Raw genomic sequence first — 16,603 nt, 5'->3', positions numbered from 1 at the left:
ACTGGCTTTATACCGTATAGCACGAGTACTCACGAAGTTACGTTACTTATTACAGTTCATGTTTGTGTTTTTTCTACATCGGTACTATTAAAGTTAGACCGCACTGGTGGACTTATCCAAGACTATACTATCGCGCTTTCTCGCGTTGGCAGTGTTTTGTCCCTAACTGCAAGCCGTAACATGTCTGTCCATAGCCACCGTAGGTCGTAACTGCGCATATGCTGAACATTCAAATGATTCGCGTGTTATCTGGGAAATAATAGCATTTTATTTGGTCTTAAATAGCGAGGAGCCTGTCCCAATGTCTGTGCAATCAACAAATCCCAACAACCCGATTGTCTTCTTCGACATAACCATCGGAGGGCAGGTTAGTAGAAGAAAGACTTTAGCTAACACCGACTGTACTTTCTAGCTAATCAACTCTAACGTTGCCATATCTAGCTAGCTAGTCACTATAATGTCGTTTTTTTGTTAAAAGTTGTGATCAAGCAAACTACGTTTTGTGGTATTAACACGTCACACAAAAATGTGCAGATTGCGCCTTTCTCTCACGGTTTATATTCTGGTAACGTTAACGTTAAGCATCTGGTAACGTAGTGTTGGTCGAGGTGGCTACAGAGGAAAGGCAGGTGGTGCTGGTGGAGTGACTTAAAAAAAAAAAAAGAAGGTTGGTGGAATGAGTACTGCTGCTTAGATGTCACGAAACACAAGTTTTTTTTATTGATAAATCTGAGGATTTGTTTATTATTGTTGCTGGTACACATAATTATTAGTAAAGCTTGTATTGATGTTTTTCAAACAACAAACTAAATGGTCGACCTTTATAGAGACCCTTTGCATAGTGGTGTCAGACACTTGGAACAATAATCTGAGCATATCAGTAGTTAAAACAACATCCCATTTTGTAGAGTTTTGCTTAATGTTTTATGTAAAGTACTTTGAATTGCTGTTGCTGAAATGTGCTATACCAATTAAGCTGCCTTGTCTTTAATACTGGATCCATTTCAATTGTTTATTCACATCAGTCACTTACACAAAAGCTTGGATAAATTGGGTCCAAGTTAAAGAAACCCAAATTTACTTTTTACGTGCATGTAGTACCACGATTCTCCTTCCATAGGCCAAAAAGCTTGAATGCATATAAAACCATTTTTTTTTAAATTGGCTTTGTAGCTTTATTATGATTTGTATTTGTTTCAGAATATTTAGACTGTAATCTTAAATTATTTAATAATAATATTTTAATAATATTTGCTTTGGGCAGGTGACACTTTAATCTCCAAAACACAGTGGCAGCAGCACACAGCGAGCTTCACAATATTTGCATCTGTTATTACTAAACCCACAAACTGACTAATTTTCTGCCATTTTTGCTGCTGTAAGCTGCCCTATACGGCCCTATAACAGCAGCAGTATTTTTCAGATTCACTTCCGCTATTAAGTACTCTACCTTGACTTCTGCTCATGTTCGGTGATAGTCTTCCTCTGATGGGGTTTTGTAGTGTTCAAATTGGAAAAGGAGAACTTTGTTAAGGTGTTATAATCAGACCTGTGTCTGCAGTGAAAATGTATTACTTTTCTTTCAGCACATCCGCACAAATTGTCCTTTTTTGGTTGTTTTAAAAACAGTCTGTTAAAATTTAAAAAATATAAATGTGAATGTTTGCAGCACATGATTTTTTTCTGTGAGTTAACATGGACAGTGTGACCATTTTTGTGGAATACTTGGTTGTAGAGCTGGGCTATATGTTGGTAATATATCGATATTGTGAGATGAGTCTAGATATCGTCTGATCGGCATAAGTGTTGTCTTTTCCTGGTTTTAAAGGCTGCATTACTGCAAAGTTATATCCTTTTCTGAACTTAACATACTGTTGTAACTGTTCTATTATTTGCCTTTACCCACTTAGTCATTATATCCACATCACTGATGATTATTTATCATAAATCTCCTTGTGTAAATATTTTGTGAAAGCAACAATTGTCAACACTACAATATTGTTGTGGTATCAATATCGAGGTATTTGGTCAAAAATATTGTGAAATGATTTTCTCCGTATCGCCCAGCCCTACTTGTTTTCTTTTAAAAATTATAATCTGCAAAACTGGCTTGCCGATTACCAAAACTTGTGAGTCCATCTGCGGCTTGAAAGACCCTTTCAAGTCTTGCAGTCTGCAGACAAACCCCTTTATTTTATTTTTTTTACTTGCTCTCACTCTCACATTGACACTAAAAACTTGGTTTTAATCAAAGTTAATACTTCTCTATACCCTGAAACACTTGTGACCTGAAAAAAAGAGACAAAAGTACTGAGGGACATTCATAGCTAAAATTAATTAATCTGCTTCATCGTGTGTGTGTGTGTGTGTGTGTGTGTGAGTGTGAGAGTGTGTTCAGATTTGAACGATGGCATCTTAACATGATCAATTGTCACCAGATTGTGAATCGGACATGGGTGGATTGGTGGTGCAATTATGGGATGTCACCTTTTTTCCAATTGTGCCCCGCTCACTTAAAGAGCGTAGAGAAAATAGCACAGACAGAAACTGTTGGAACTGACAAAAAACTTTATTCATGTACCATCCCATTGCTCATTCTAAGAAGCTGATTGTGAACATAATTTTTCAGGGCCTTTTAATACAGGCTAACAAGTTATAAATCCAAGTTACTTAAATCTCTCAAGGGTGATCCTCATAACAATCATAACTATATTTTTATCATCAGGAGTTTGCCCAGTTTTCACCTAACTGTAAATGTTCAAAATTCTGTGCACTTCTATGAGTTTTTGTCCATGTTGGAATACAAACGGAGGTTCAAAGTTAATTGCTGACCTTGTACACAGTCCAGAAGCTCTCAATCACATCACATTATGACCATCATCAAGGCCAAGAATACATTTTTGAACCACTTTAAATATATCGATACAAATTAAATGTATAGCGGAGATTATAGAGAGCGCGCCCATGTACAGTGGTCCAGTCCGTGACACAGTGGCCGCGAGTTTGATTCTGACCTGCAGCCAATCACTGCATGTCATAGAAGCTCTGGTTTCCTTTAAAATAATAGAGAACTATAATGGTAACTGATATAATATAAAATAGAAAACAGAGTAAATATTGTATACACAGTTTGCAAAATTATTAGGAAAATTGTAATCCTGAGGATTACACACCTTGATATAGGGTGTCAATCACTTGAGGTCACACCCTCCCTCATTAAACAAATACACATCACCTGATAATGCTTAAATCAAATAAGCATTTAAGTTTGTATAACTTCGAATTGGAAAATATTCATAAAATGACAATAAGGTCAAAATACTCACTAGCCTAATAATTATGCACACAGTGTAGTATAAAAGTAAAATAATCATGAAGTAATGGATAACATATAAAAGAAAGATCAGTACATACATCAGTATGACAGATACAAACTTTCCACTACAACCCCTCTCTCTCTCTCTCCTCTTTCATGCCTAAGCTGTCGTATCCATTTGGCCTAAAATGCCTGAAAAATAACACAGAATCATTTCACACAGGTGAACTATTCACAAATGATAGTCTTTATTTGATTTCTTGTATCATGGTTTTCACTTGCTGATGTATGGATGTACAGATGTATTGTTTACCTTTTTTTTTATTACACATCGAGAACAGTTTTTGTTTTCCTTTTTGATGGGTTAAACACAGCCATAGGGAGTGGCTGCTGTCCTGTACCTTTGCTCAAATGCCAGTAAACATGCCATAAGCACACGCCTTCTGGGAGCTGGCTGTATGGTCCTTGCCCGTTGCTCTTTGTCCAGAACACCAAACCCATCAGGAAACTGTTGGTGCACTCCAACCACAGCATGTTAACAGTGATGTAGGAAGGTACTCCAAAACCACAGATCAGACAGGCCACAGACACAGCAAGATAAGGCATCCAAAATGTACCAAAGCATAGCGCAAGGCTTGCCCACAGAGGGGGGCACGGTTGGATTGTCTCCTCCAGGTAATTGTCCTCCAGGTAATTGTCCTCGCCAGTTTGGGTTACGTCCACTGTGGTTGACGTAAACAAAATCTTGCTCGGGTTGACTTGTTCTTCGCTTGCATCAGATAACTTCTCAGCCTTTTCCATCCACTGGGGAATCATTGACCAAAAGGGCAGCATTGTACAAATTACCACTGTGGAAAGCCCCAAAATCATGTAGGTTAGCAGTGTAGACTCCTCTAATACACACACTAAAAGTGTTGTCTCTTTATTATAATCCACTTCTATCAGATCAGAGTTGACAGAACCGAAGGGGTTAATAACAGCTAGCATCCACACCAGCAAAGTCAAAACCAAGTTCCTTAGGAGTTTGCACAATGCACTCTGGTTGCCGAGGGAGGTATCTTCTATGCAGTAGTCCAATAAACCTAGACACATAATGGGCAGCGGCAGTGCTCCATATGTGGCTGAGGCATTGGCCATTAAGAAGCACAGTGACCCAAGATACCTTGCAGGCCCAAGAAACAACATGCTTGCTATAAAAAACACCATCACCAAATCAGCCAAGATGATGGACAGGCTAAACATGCTTAAAAAGGAGGTATTCCGCTTCCGGTAGCATAAGTAAAGGACCACTGCATCCATTCCCGACTTGGAAAGCAGAAGTACCAGATACTTGTCAGTGTTGTCTGTATGACAGCCAGATGCCACATCCCATTGCTTGACTACTGCCAGCATTTTGACGGTATAGCTGGTTTCCAGAGATGCTGCAGACTCGGGCAGCATTCCTGTCATTGCAACAGAATCAAGATGATGCAGGAAAAGCTGTGATAGATGAGATAATATTGGTTAGAAACGTTGGCAATGTAAATGACAGACTGCTATTAATAATGTGGCTGTATGAGTCCTCCATCTTTGGCTGGTCACTCATTAAGAAGTGAAAGATGGTTGAGTAGGTACCAGGGTTTTCTAACGTCATAGTCATTTAGATAACAGCTTTAGGGTTACAATAGACAATTGTCATTGTTGATTAATCAGTCAATTATTTTCTTGGTTAATCAGTTAGGGGTCTGGTCTATAAAATGTCCCAGTAGGACGTCCTCAAATGTCTTTTGTCCAGAACTCAAATATATTCAATAGACTGTCAGAGAGGCGTCAAGAAACTACAAAACTAAAAAATTTCAAATTTACAAAGCTGTAGTGATAGAATTAAAAATAAATCCCATAAAAAATTCTCAAACCAAGTAATTATTAATATAGTTGGTGATATGATTTAATAGTTGACAATTAATCGATTAATCTTTGCAGCTCTGGACAGCGTTTATAACAGTCATACTAAATATGTCTTTTGCTGCATGAAATAGTGTCTCTGCTCTGGTTTGAAGTGACTGATGGAATCAACTATTTTTGCAATTAGTTAAGTATCAAGCAAGGCTGCTATGGTTAATGGGCAATTGCATACCTTTTAATTAATGTCCACTAAAAGTGCTTGTTTGCCACCAATGGGCTCAGATTATTATTCTTTAGTGTCAGACAACATTATGGAAAGTCTGCCTGCTAAGGTTGACCTTTTTGTTAAAGAGTGAGATCCTTTTTGTTTAACATGAAACAGCTCCAAAATTGCTTTTTCCAAACCTATTAGACTCTATTTAAATGAACAGTCATTTTATCATTGTAAAACAAGCTTCATTAAAAGTCGACAGAAACAAAATAAAAAAAACAGTGCCTTGGTTTGTCTGGGTTGGATCAAATAAACCCAACGAATTATTATAATTTTTTTAAAGATTATTTTTCTCTTCAATTTAGGCCTTTATTTGAATAGGTCAGCAGAGACATGAAGGGGTGAGAGAGGGGAAATGACATGCAACAAAGGGCCGCAGGTTGGAAGTCGAATCTTAAGCCGCTGCGTAGAGGCGTAAACCTCTAATTGGGTACACACTCAACCATGTTAGCTACCCAGGCACCCTAATTCACTGATTTGCATGTGAAAATATTCTGGCTTTATACACGTTGAAATTGTTTATTTCCAAGGAGTCTAGTGATTTTGGCAGTAGCGGATTTGGGGCTGTTTTTACTTAAAGCTTAAACTTAGAATTCCTCATGGGAGAGACACAAACAATGGACTATAGCTCTAAACAAAGGGGAATGTTGTCAAACGCACTTCCGTATTTGGGTTTCACATTTTTGCCAAAGCAGAAAAAGCCAAACCAGTCTTACAGTAATTAATCATTAAGGCTTGACTGGTTTAGTAGTTTTTTCCCATCTGCTAAAAGACATTAATATTGACTTCTATCACTGCAGTCTTATTTTCATGTTAAGACCTTGTTAAAGGTGCTCTAAGGGATGTCACATGTGTTTTAGGTTACAACATTTGTTGTCACATACAGCAAACATCTCCTCACTATCCGCAAGCTGTCTGTTCCCAGAACACACTGTAAAAAATCAGGGTCTCTGTAGACAGCCCAGGGTCTTGTGGTGTTTGAAAATACTTTAAACGTCAATAAGACTTTCAGACAGCAATAGTATTAATTTTCACACACACACACACACACACACACACACACACACACACACACACACTTTCTGCCATTTAAAGAATGTATCATTAACTGTATGAGGTTTATGTTGTAAGGTGCAGCATTTGTCTTTGAGACAGCTTTTTATAGCTCCACCTTCCTAACATTTTCAATGCAAACAAATGATAGCACACACCTTCTGTGTCTGCAAGGAAGCCTGCTTGTTTTCTATTCCATATTCCCCAAAGGTGGCTGCCTCTTATGTCGATTTGCATTTCCTGCAAAACGTAACCCAGGCTGGATATGCAATCTAATGCATAGGTGGAACCACACCCTGTGGCTGGTTTTATTCACCTGCACCAGCTCCATACATAGTACTACAATTACAGCACTGTATAGAAGGAAACCTTACCACATGTGGAATGTAAGAGCTCTAAGGTTGGTAATACTTGCCTAACCTGACTGTAACAGCTGTTGTACCACACCTATATATGGGCACACATTCGACCATGTGAGCTACCCAGGCACCCTAATTCACCGATTTGCATGTGAAAATATTCTGGCTTTATACATGCTGAAATTGTTTTTTTACATGGAGTCTAGAGATTTTGGCAGTAGCGAGTTTGGGGCTGTTTCTAATTAAAGATTTGCGTAACTTTTTTATAATAATGAGTGTCTGCCAGAAATTTGGGGGGGGTTGTTGTCATTATTTAGACTTCTTCATGGAGGAGACACAAACTATGCCCTACAGCTTTAAACAAAGGGGAACTTACTCTTTAACAAAAAGGTATATTTATGTGTAGTTCTTTTCTTTCCATAATGTGGTCAAACACACCTCCATATTTGGTTTCACATTCTTGCCAAAGCAGAAAAAGCCAAACCAGTCTGACAGTAATAAGTCATTAAGGCTTGACTGGTTTATTAGTTTTTTCCCCTCTGCAAAAGACATTACTATTGACTTCTATCACTGCAGTTTTGATACACGCTTTAGTTCTTATTTTCATGTTAAGACCTTGTTAAAAGTGCTCTAAGGGATGTCACGTGTGTTTTAGGTTACATTTGTTGTCACATACAGCAAACATCACCTCACTATCCGCGAGCTGTCTGTCCCCAGAACACACTGTAAAAAAAATCACGGTCTCTGTAAACAGCCCAGGGTCTACAAACGGCAACAACAAAAACAAACTGTGCCCACCTGCACCACAAAGCAAACACAAACAGTGTTCCAGCGTTGCAGCCAATAACGGACAGGAAGGATTTGGGGGTGGGGGGTTAGTTAGGAAGCACAGAAGGGAGGGGACGGGATGAGGAGGAGAGAAGGGCAAGCTAGTCTTGTTTTGTTTGAAAACGTCTTTGAACGTCAACAAGAAGTAACAACACCCAACATCGCTTAGAGCACCTTTAAGACAGCAATAGTATTAATTCACACACACACACACACACACACACACACACACACACACACACACACACACACACACACACTTTTTGCCATTTAAAGAATGTAGCATTCACTCAACAAATAAAATGAATAGGAAATAAAACAGTGTGAAATCCGTCCGTACCTCTGTGCTCAGGTTTGTCCTAGTTCATTAGGTTTCAGTAGATATCCTGTCAGAGGCCCTGCATCCTTTATCAAAACTAGTGTATGAGGTGTTCGGTGTAAGGTGCAGCATTTCTCTTTGAGAGAGCTTTTTATAGCTCCACCTTCCTAACATTTTCAATGCAAACAAATGGTGGGACACACCTTCTGTGTCTGCAAGGAAGCCTGGTTGTTTTCCATTGTATATTCCCCAAAGGTGGCTGTCTCTTAAGTTGATTTGCATTTCCTGTAAAACGTAACCCAGGCTGGAAATGTAATCTAATGCATAGGTGGAACCACACCCTGTGGCTGGTTTTGTTCACCTGCACCAGCTCCATACATAGTACTACAATTACACCACTGTATAGAAGGAAACCTTACCACATGTTGATAAGAGCCCTAAGGTTGGTAATACTTGCTTAACCTGACTGCAACAGCTGTTGTACCACACCTACCATACCACAAAAGCTTTTAAATGTAACAGTCAGTTTCTTTTATGAATGCAGAAATATTTAAATACAGTAGCTTTGGGGTTAAAATGAATGCAATCATTTCTCAATGAGTAAAACCATGTAATTTATATATATAATTATTTATTTTTACAATATCAATTGGCTCAGAACATTTGCCTAATAAAGTAATTTGACATACAAAAGTGTTGCCTTCTAGGCATGGTCTTTTAGGTATAAAGTAGCTGCATGAGAGTTAAAGGTGGTGTGGTAGATGTGGCTATCACAGTGTTCCTAGAGTTTGTACTCTTGAACATGATAGTTAAGCGAAACCTTTGGTCTTATATCTAAATCAGTTTAGTGCATTCTTATCATCTTCTTTACAGTGTTGGGGGAGGGGTTAGACACAGTCCAAGGAGATACTACTTTCAAACCTTGCTAGCTTTTCAACATAACCAACCCTGTCTTTAAAGAAATCCAATGTAATCTTTAGAAATCATTTGAAATTTGACACCCTTATTCCATCATCACAACAAAAGTAGGTAAACAATTGCATTCATTAAAATGTAGAGAGGGGTTACGCTGTTTTACCTGCTTTGGTTTTTAGGCACGTTGGACTCCAGCTAGGAAAAAGAACCCTCTGCAGATTCAATATTTTGGGGTGGAGGTTTGTTCTATACCAACACTTAGCTTCAGTATTTTTCATTTCATTTTCTGGACACTAAAAATGTATTGTATAGTCTAAATGGCACAGGCAGGATATCTAATGGATTGATTTGTCATTGTGAGTCGTCCGCGTTGACAGAAGCGAGAGTTGTGCAGTGATGTCACAGGGACAAAAAGGCTCTTTTGGCAACAGCACAGTGTTTGTTCTCACACACGGATGCAGACATGCAAACATTGCCGTAACAATTGCATGTCCCTCTGAGTTGTGGAAGGCCTTGGTTGACAGACTCCTGCACTACCAAACGCACAAAAAGCTTGTATAGGCAATTAATGTGTTGTGCTTCAAGATTGTGGTGTTTTCTCATTTATATCTTTCTGTTACGTATGATTTGACCACTGAAAAACAAATAGCTTGGATAGAGATGAAATCTGAGTCAACTTGATGTTTTCAGCAAAGAGGAGGCTAACGTGTCATTGTATTTAAGTAGAAGGATAAAAGACAAAGAGCTATCCTATACCAGTTATTTGATGTCTCTTAGTGCACTGGTTAGTCCAGGTGAGGCCATCTGGGTCACATGCTCCATTTTTACTTGGTAGTAAAATCTGATATGATTGAATCCTTCAAAGTGGACTGCTTTAAATAAGTTTTACACCTGGCTCCTAATGCAAATAGAGTGACCACTTGTGATCGGAGCTCACTTCCCTGCTCTATGAGGCCAAACTCTTTTAAGTTGTGTATGTTTCTGTCCATCGTATTATCTCTTTGTTTTGTGTGTTTACCCAAAGTTTTCGCAACTGTTTGTCAGGATGTCGGACGGATGAAGATCGAGCTGTTTGCCGATGTGGTTCCAAAGACAGCAGAGAATTTCCGGTAAGGAGAGGGCCTGCATCACATGGGCTGTTTTTAAAAGGTTGAGAGAAAAGCAAGATCCCAGATATATACAGTATGTCAACAACGAAGATGTTACTTACACTCTTATTATCTGTTTCAGGCAGTTCTGCACTGGAGAGTTCAGGTAAGGCAGCGAAGGGATGTATTCTTTGATAGTACGCATATGTTACTTTACATAAAAACCTCTGAATAAGGGCTAAAGAGAAACAAGAAAGCTGATTATTTGGCTATATACTGTATAGGATTTATCAGGTCTCTAAAGGTTATTTATTTGGGTAAATGTGCATGACAGCGAAAGTATTGCTGTGGAATGAGTGCAGCAGGACAAAAGGAAAGATCATTACTTAGAGCTGTGACTCCTTGAATTTAAAATAATATAAATCAAGATAAGTTGGTCATATCTGTTACATTCAAATGCATTTGTGCACTATTAAAAACTATGTCCTCTCAGTGTACAGATGCTCTGCATTCTTTCAAGAATGTGTCATAGCTCAATACTTAACATTTGCCAATTATCAGCCCAAACTGCACCTTGAGTCTCAACTGGTCCATAACCTGCTGTGAGAAGCTCAATTCCTAAATCCTGAACACAGAATTAAACTCTTGTTGTACAGTACAACATGATTGTCTTTACTGCTAACTTCATTTTGTTCTCAAACTTCCTACAGAAAGGATGGAGTCCCTATTGGTTTCAAAGGATGCACATTCCACAGGTACACAACGTGACCTTTTTTCACTTGGATGCTGTTTTTTAATGTTTTTATTGTTTCAAGTAGAAACCCACACATGGCTTTAAGAGTTGTTGTCTCCTGGAATAGCCTTGTGTGTATCCACAGTCAGCCTTGTCATTCAGGCTGTTTATGTATTAATATTTGTAGTTCTAGAGGCATACTAACTCATAATTATGAACTGGACCCAAAATCAAAATATTCAAACTTGGACTTGCCATTCAAAGTTTTGAAATCCTGGATAGGCACCTAATTAGCTCATGAGGTTTTACTATAGCAAATCCCATCAGTAGCATCAATGGGCCTACGATCATATTAAACTACACCTTTAAGGGTATTATGTTACGTTCTATATAGTTTTCATTGCACAATCTGGATTACATACATTAAAGGTTCTGTGGGTACATTATATTTAAAAAAAACATTTAGTTATATTTGCTCAAACTACCCTTTATTCTGACTGTAGCACATGAAACAGGTAATCTGTGTAAAAACGTCATTACCCTTCATCTCCTCGGGCTCCTGATGGCAATTTTCTGACGCAGTATCAATGACTGCTTGTGATCAAACTTTCAAACTAGGCAGCGCTGATCAAATATAAACAAAAAGGAGACTTTGTGACCAAGTTCAGCCAAAACTATGCCTCGTATGACAGCTAAACGGTACACTAAAATATGTTTCCGAAGACATTTTAGGCTACAAATAAACAAAGGCCAAACCGAAGCTTGATTCAAATTTGGTCAGTGCTGCCTAGTTTGAAATTTTTTATCTGAGTTTAATCCGAGCGTCCTCGACACTGCGTTCAAGACTCCTCTTCTTTACTCTCACTTTGCCAGACCCTTCTCCAAAGAGAGTGTGTGTGTGTGATGTTAAACAAACACTCCTGAATTAAATTAACTTGCAGTGTGTTATGGGAACTATAGTGTTGATAAAAACTATTCAATTTTTTTGTATTTATTTTGTTCTACAACATGTAATCAACAGAAAAATGTAAATACTTTTGATTGGCACTGTATCAGCATGTCTTGCCAGTCTGCCAAAATCTGCTTTTTGTGTTACCTCAGCAAATTCGACTGTACTGATGTTTTCACTGTTAATTGGCAGGGTGATCAAAGACTTTATGATACAAGGAGGGGACTTTGTCAATGTAAGTACATGTATGAAAAAGTAAAAAGTGTTTACTTTAAGTGCTAAATCTTACCTGAATGGATAGAAAGGTGAAATGTAAGCGGAGGAGCATGGAAATAAACAGTAATCTCTGAGTTAGTAGTTCTCCCCCTGCTGGTCTTGTTGTGAATAACAGCACATCTAAACATATAGCTTTCTCTTTCTACTTTGTGAGCCTGTCATGTACCGTTTTTGTCACCTTTGTGAAGGGGGATGGAACTGGGATCTGCAGCATCTACAGGGGTCCATTTGCAGATGAAAACTTCAAAATGAAGCACAGTGCGCCTGGTCTTCTGGCCATGGTATGTATATATGGATGTATCTAGATCAATGCTTAAGTCAGTAAAGGGTATCTGTTCTTTAACTTCATTCTGATGTCAAACATTTTTTTATATCCTATATTGTACTATATAAAATAAGTTAATTAAAGGGGTGAAAGAAATGGTTATATAGGGTATTTCACGCTGTTCTTTAAGGTCTTCTAATAGGGTATGTAACATTGTTTGGGCTGAAAATTGCCCTGGTGTTGTTATAGTGGTCCTGATGCGACCCTGTTATTTGGGCCTGGATTGAAACGAGAGGTTTTCTGCCTTATGTGGTTTGTTCATGAATATTTAGTTGAGCTGATTGATTGAGCGAAGCACATACATACATACATACATAGGACATACACAGTGGAGATGAGACAGCGGGTCCCATATTTCAGACACTGCAATGTTATACCTTGTTAGTTTGGCATTTCTATACTAAATTCACTTCTGATACTTTTTTATGTGAGAAATCAACTACGTAAAGGTCAAATTTTGTGCCATTTTACGCAAAGTGATGGCTAATTGTAAATTTGGTAAGAACGTGTAGAATTTCAGGAGTTCCACACAGTCTGACCAGACAGCGGCAGCCCGCTGGGCTTCATGCCCAGCGCAAATTTACCGTTTCTGGGTTACTGGACTACCAAATGTCGCTGCCCTGACTGAGCGGGTGCTGTGGTTGGCGGCCCGCTCCGTGACGGCGCCCGGTGCTGCATCGCCGCTTGGCATGTCCATTTACAGACCTTGGGCACACTTTCAACATAAGTATAGTATATTTACAGATTGAATTTCGTCACGGCATGTATATCACAGCTACCCTAAGGTCTTACAAAGCTAACATTTTGTCTGATTTCAATTTAAGGCATTTTTGTGAATTGGAGTGGTCTCGTTAGGAGGAGGCTAGTTGTCATTGGTCCATCCAGCTCACTGCAGACTATCAATGAGACTCGCAGACAAGAGGCGTTTATTTCCCCGATCGTTTGTTTAAATAACTCAACACACATATCCATTATAAGATTAACTGGAATCTGTGGTCAGAGATTGTGGGTGTAACAAGCTTTCTGACCGCGCTCTCAATCAAACACACCAGCCATTTAGCAGGAAGAGGGGAGGGAGAGCAGCGAGCTGCAGGCCCTGGAGCGGCCAGCTTTCAGAGGCAGTTTCACATTGTGAGATTTGCAGCAGAAAGAGGTGTCAATTGGATTTTTGTATGTATATCCTATTTACCCACCAAATTGTCGTTATTCAATTATGACAAGGTAAAATAGGTTCTGCTTTCTATCACCCCTTTAAGATTTGATTAATCTACTCAAAGTAGATTGACCGTAACCATTATAGATAAACAGATTTTTACAACTGCCATTCTTCCTTTTATAATGTTTGTCTTAATCAGGCAAACAGTGGGCCAGGGACAAATGGTTGTCAGTTTTTCATCACCTGCGTTAAATGTGACTGGTTAGATGGAAAGCATGTTGTTTTTGGTAAGTAAGGCTATGATATTTATTGTGCATTCATATTTAATTTAGAGTGCTAATTGAATTTGTGTGTGTGCCAGAGTTAAACTGTCTTGTTAACTACTGTTTCAGGAAAAGTGGTCGATGGTTTGCTGATCATGAGAAAAATTGAGGTAAATACCATTGTAATATTCATATTTTGGTGTCAATGGCTAGAATTGTGACGGACCACAGATATTGATGAAAATAAGATGATGTCACTCACCACTGGGTGATGAATAATCCCACATGTTTAAAGTGACTACTTTGTGTACTGACTCGTAACTTCCCCAAATTATTTTCACTTATTTCTCAAATCAATTTTTAAAGAAAACTACATACGTATTTTACAATAATTGTTTTACAACACTGTCCCAAACATTTTCATTGCCACAGTTTAATGTTTAAAATGTTTTAAACTTCAGATATAAATATTTCAAAGCAGGCATTCAGCCTGTGACTAAAACCCAATCATTGACACTTGCAGTACATCAACAAGTAATCAGACTGTGGATTTTGTAACATAAATCCACTAGGATCATTTAATTGATTGTAATATTTACATGACTACATTTGTGCTCCTTCCTGTCAACAGAATGTTCCTACTGGACCCAACAACAAGCCCAAGCTCCCCATCCTCATTGCACAGTGTGGAGAGATGTAATCAGTCTTTTTTATAACACCAATAGAGAACTATTCAACCTCTGTATACATGAAGCAGTGTCTGATATTCACTTGGTATTTTTTTCTGTATGGATGCCTTCTCCGATAATGCACATTAAAAGGCATTATAAAGTTCAGCAGTACATCATTTTGGTTTCTTTTCAAATTAATTTAGCAAAACCTAATGTTCAACACTGTTGTTGATTTTCCGAGTCCAAATAGAGACAATTTGTGTATCCTGTTATAGACAAATGAGAAACTGTGACTTTTTGAAGCCTGAAGAAAGAATTGCTTGTCATGTGAAATATTCCCATTCCTATTTCAGACAATAAATTGTTTTACATTTTTATAAACCTTTTGGAGGGGATCTTATTTGTTTGGAAAAAAAGCTGTTTACATTTTTAAATGGCATCAGATTTTAAATCGTTGTGTTGTCATAGTTCCAATATTAAGTAAGAAGTAGTAAATCTTTCATATACTATTTAAAGTATGAATGCGTAATTATTTTTGACTTTAAGTTCACAACTTCCCCAAAATATGTATGTATTACAATACAAAGACAAACTATAAGTGAGTTACAAAAAGGTGGCTATTCAGACCTTTTTATTTACACACTTTAATCTATCATTTTAACCATTTAATGCATATTTAAAAAATTATAGTTGCATATCAATGTATCTGCATTTAATACTGTATACCAAGTGTAATATGGCAGCGTTTATGAGCTTATTTCCCCCTGTTCATGTTTGTTGAGTTGTGCAAAGACATGAGTTTGGACGTAATTCTTGGACGTGCCAAGCAATCCTCTGCTGAACTTATGGCAACCTCTTCTATCCCAGCCATCCATTCAAATCCAAACCATCAGACCCCCTCCCCCATCCACACTCTACCTCTTTGGCCTTGGACCTCGTTCCCTTGGCACAAAATGTTTTTTTTGTCTTTGGGGGGAAAAGGGGGGAGTGGGTCTCCTCGTGGGGAGGCTCTCTTCTGAGGTCAATGCTGAAGCCCATTAGTGTGGGAGAACGGGGCTCAGCCATTAAACAGCGAGCTCTTCCCACATCAGCCAATGCCCATAAACAGTGCCAGTGGAGCATTAACATGACAAAAGTGGGGCTGCGATGGGGGTTGTCTTGTCTCACACTTGGTCGGTGTCTGTCAGCTCCACTCTCTGCATTTAACCAGTTTATTGTCAAGGGTAATATGAGAGAAGAAGCAAATCGTGTCTTTACAGCAGGATGTAACAAAATGGGAGCTTTTGTGTAGTCTACAACTTGCATTTAAGAAATGTCTAAGAACAATGTACAGAATAAATTTGAAATGTCCTCCCTGTCCAGGTCTGTTGACAGGCTGTGTAGGCTATATAGGCTATATGCTGGTGAGAATAATTATGTTCTTCAGGCCTACAGCACCCACAAATTAGCTCTCTTCCTAATTTTCCAAAGTATGTTTAAGAAACAATAGCAATTTGACAATGTAGTAAAAATTATAAATGTAACATTTACATAATGTTATGTAGGCCTAACTAAAATATCGAGGCGTTCCTAATCCTTTGTTAAAATTCGGTAAGTAGTCCGTCAATACATTTACACAGAGTTGTACTCAGTGCAGTTCAGACTCTGGTTCAAGTTTCAAGGCGACTGAAAATAAATTAAAGATAAAATTAAAGCCGTGCTGTCTTAAGAAAATGTAGGGCAACGTTTAATGTAGGAAGCTTGTAATAATTCTAGCTACAATGTGTTGCTGTAGTAGTACATTTCGTTAAAATCCGTCAAGACACAACCAAGCAGACAGTCCAAAAGTGTCACGGGTTTGTATTATTATTCTACATTAAACATAGTGAGCAGACCGATAAAATACATCTTAATATTACATATGAATGCAACGATGTAAATATTAAACATAAACCTAGCCTGTGATACATAAACGATGCCATCAATAAGTCAATATCTTACTCAGGGGGTACAGAATATTATTCTTTACAATATAACTGTGTGCGTTTACTTTTTTTTGTCATAAGGGTTAATGTACCGATGTACAAAATTGAATTCAAGTGTCACGGTTATCTGTCTGGCTTTGACATCACCATGGGGCGGTGAGAATGGACAGGTACCTTTCTCCTTTAGCCAATCATTTTTTAGCAAACTCTTCCCTCAACCGAAATAGGCAGTT

At 38.3% G+C, this 16,603-nt stretch overlaps 2 protein-coding genes across 3 annotated transcripts; one reads left to right on the top strand and one right to left on the bottom strand.

Annotated features, from left to right (window-relative positions):
* Window positions 1-153: 153 nt before the first annotated feature.
* Window positions 154-14,775, top strand: ppih (peptidylprolyl isomerase H (cyclophilin H)). The gene is made up of 9 exons (XM_034876179.1): window positions 154-367; window positions 9,990-10,054; window positions 10,176-10,199; window positions 10,744-10,788; window positions 11,908-11,950; window positions 12,180-12,272; window positions 13,672-13,759; window positions 13,865-13,905; window positions 14,367-14,775. Exons 1-9 carry the CDS (start codon window positions 302-304, stop codon window positions 14,433-14,435), a joined length of 534 nt encoding a protein of 177 aa, XP_034732070.1. The 5' UTR covers window positions 154-301; the 3' UTR covers window positions 14,436-14,775.
* si:dkeyp-100a1.6 (probable G-protein coupled receptor 160) lies at window positions 2,958-8,171 on the bottom strand. 2 transcript variants are annotated; one of them, XM_034876151.1, is made up of 2 exons: window positions 8,052-8,171; window positions 2,958-4,795 (listed from the first exon to the last, which is right to left on the bottom strand). In XM_034876151.1, the coding sequence occupies exon 2, from the start codon at window positions 4,763-4,765 to the stop codon at window positions 3,641-3,643; it is 1,125 nt and encodes a 374-aa protein (XP_034732042.1). In that variant the 5' UTR covers window positions 4,766-4,795; window positions 8,052-8,171; the 3' UTR covers window positions 2,958-3,640. The 2 variants fall into 2 exon arrangements, with proteins under 2 accessions (XP_034732042.1, XP_034732043.1); XM_034876152.1 differs by having other exon boundaries at window positions 2,958-4,793; window positions 8,057-8,138.
* Window positions 14,776-16,603: the final 1,828 nt, after the last annotated feature.

The sequence above is a fragment of the Etheostoma cragini genome, chromosome 7, assembly GCF_013103735.1.
Source record: "Etheostoma cragini isolate CJK2018 chromosome 7, CSU_Ecrag_1.0, whole genome shotgun sequence".
Taxonomy (NCBI): domain Eukaryota; kingdom Metazoa; phylum Chordata; class Actinopteri; order Perciformes; family Percidae; genus Etheostoma; species Etheostoma cragini.
Note: the sequence above shows the minus strand (reverse complement) of the source record. Positions and strands in the feature narration are given on the sequence as shown.

Coding starts and splice junctions, on each gene's coding strand:
- ppih (XM_034876179.1), top strand. CDS start 302: ATGTCTGTGCAATCAACAAATCCCAACAACCCGATTGTCTTCTTCGAC. Junction 10,055..10,175: donor AAGACAGCAGAGAATTTCCG/GTAAGGAGAGGG, acceptor TATCTGTTTCAG/GCAGTTCTGCACTGGAGAGT. Junction 10,200..10,743: donor TTCTGCACTGGAGAGTTCAG/GTAAGGCAGCGA, acceptor AACTTCCTACAG/AAAGGATGGAGTCCCTATTG.
- si:dkeyp-100a1.6 (XM_034876151.1), bottom strand. CDS start 4,765: ATGACAGGAATGCTGCCCGAGTCTGCAGCATCTCTGGAAACCAGCTAT.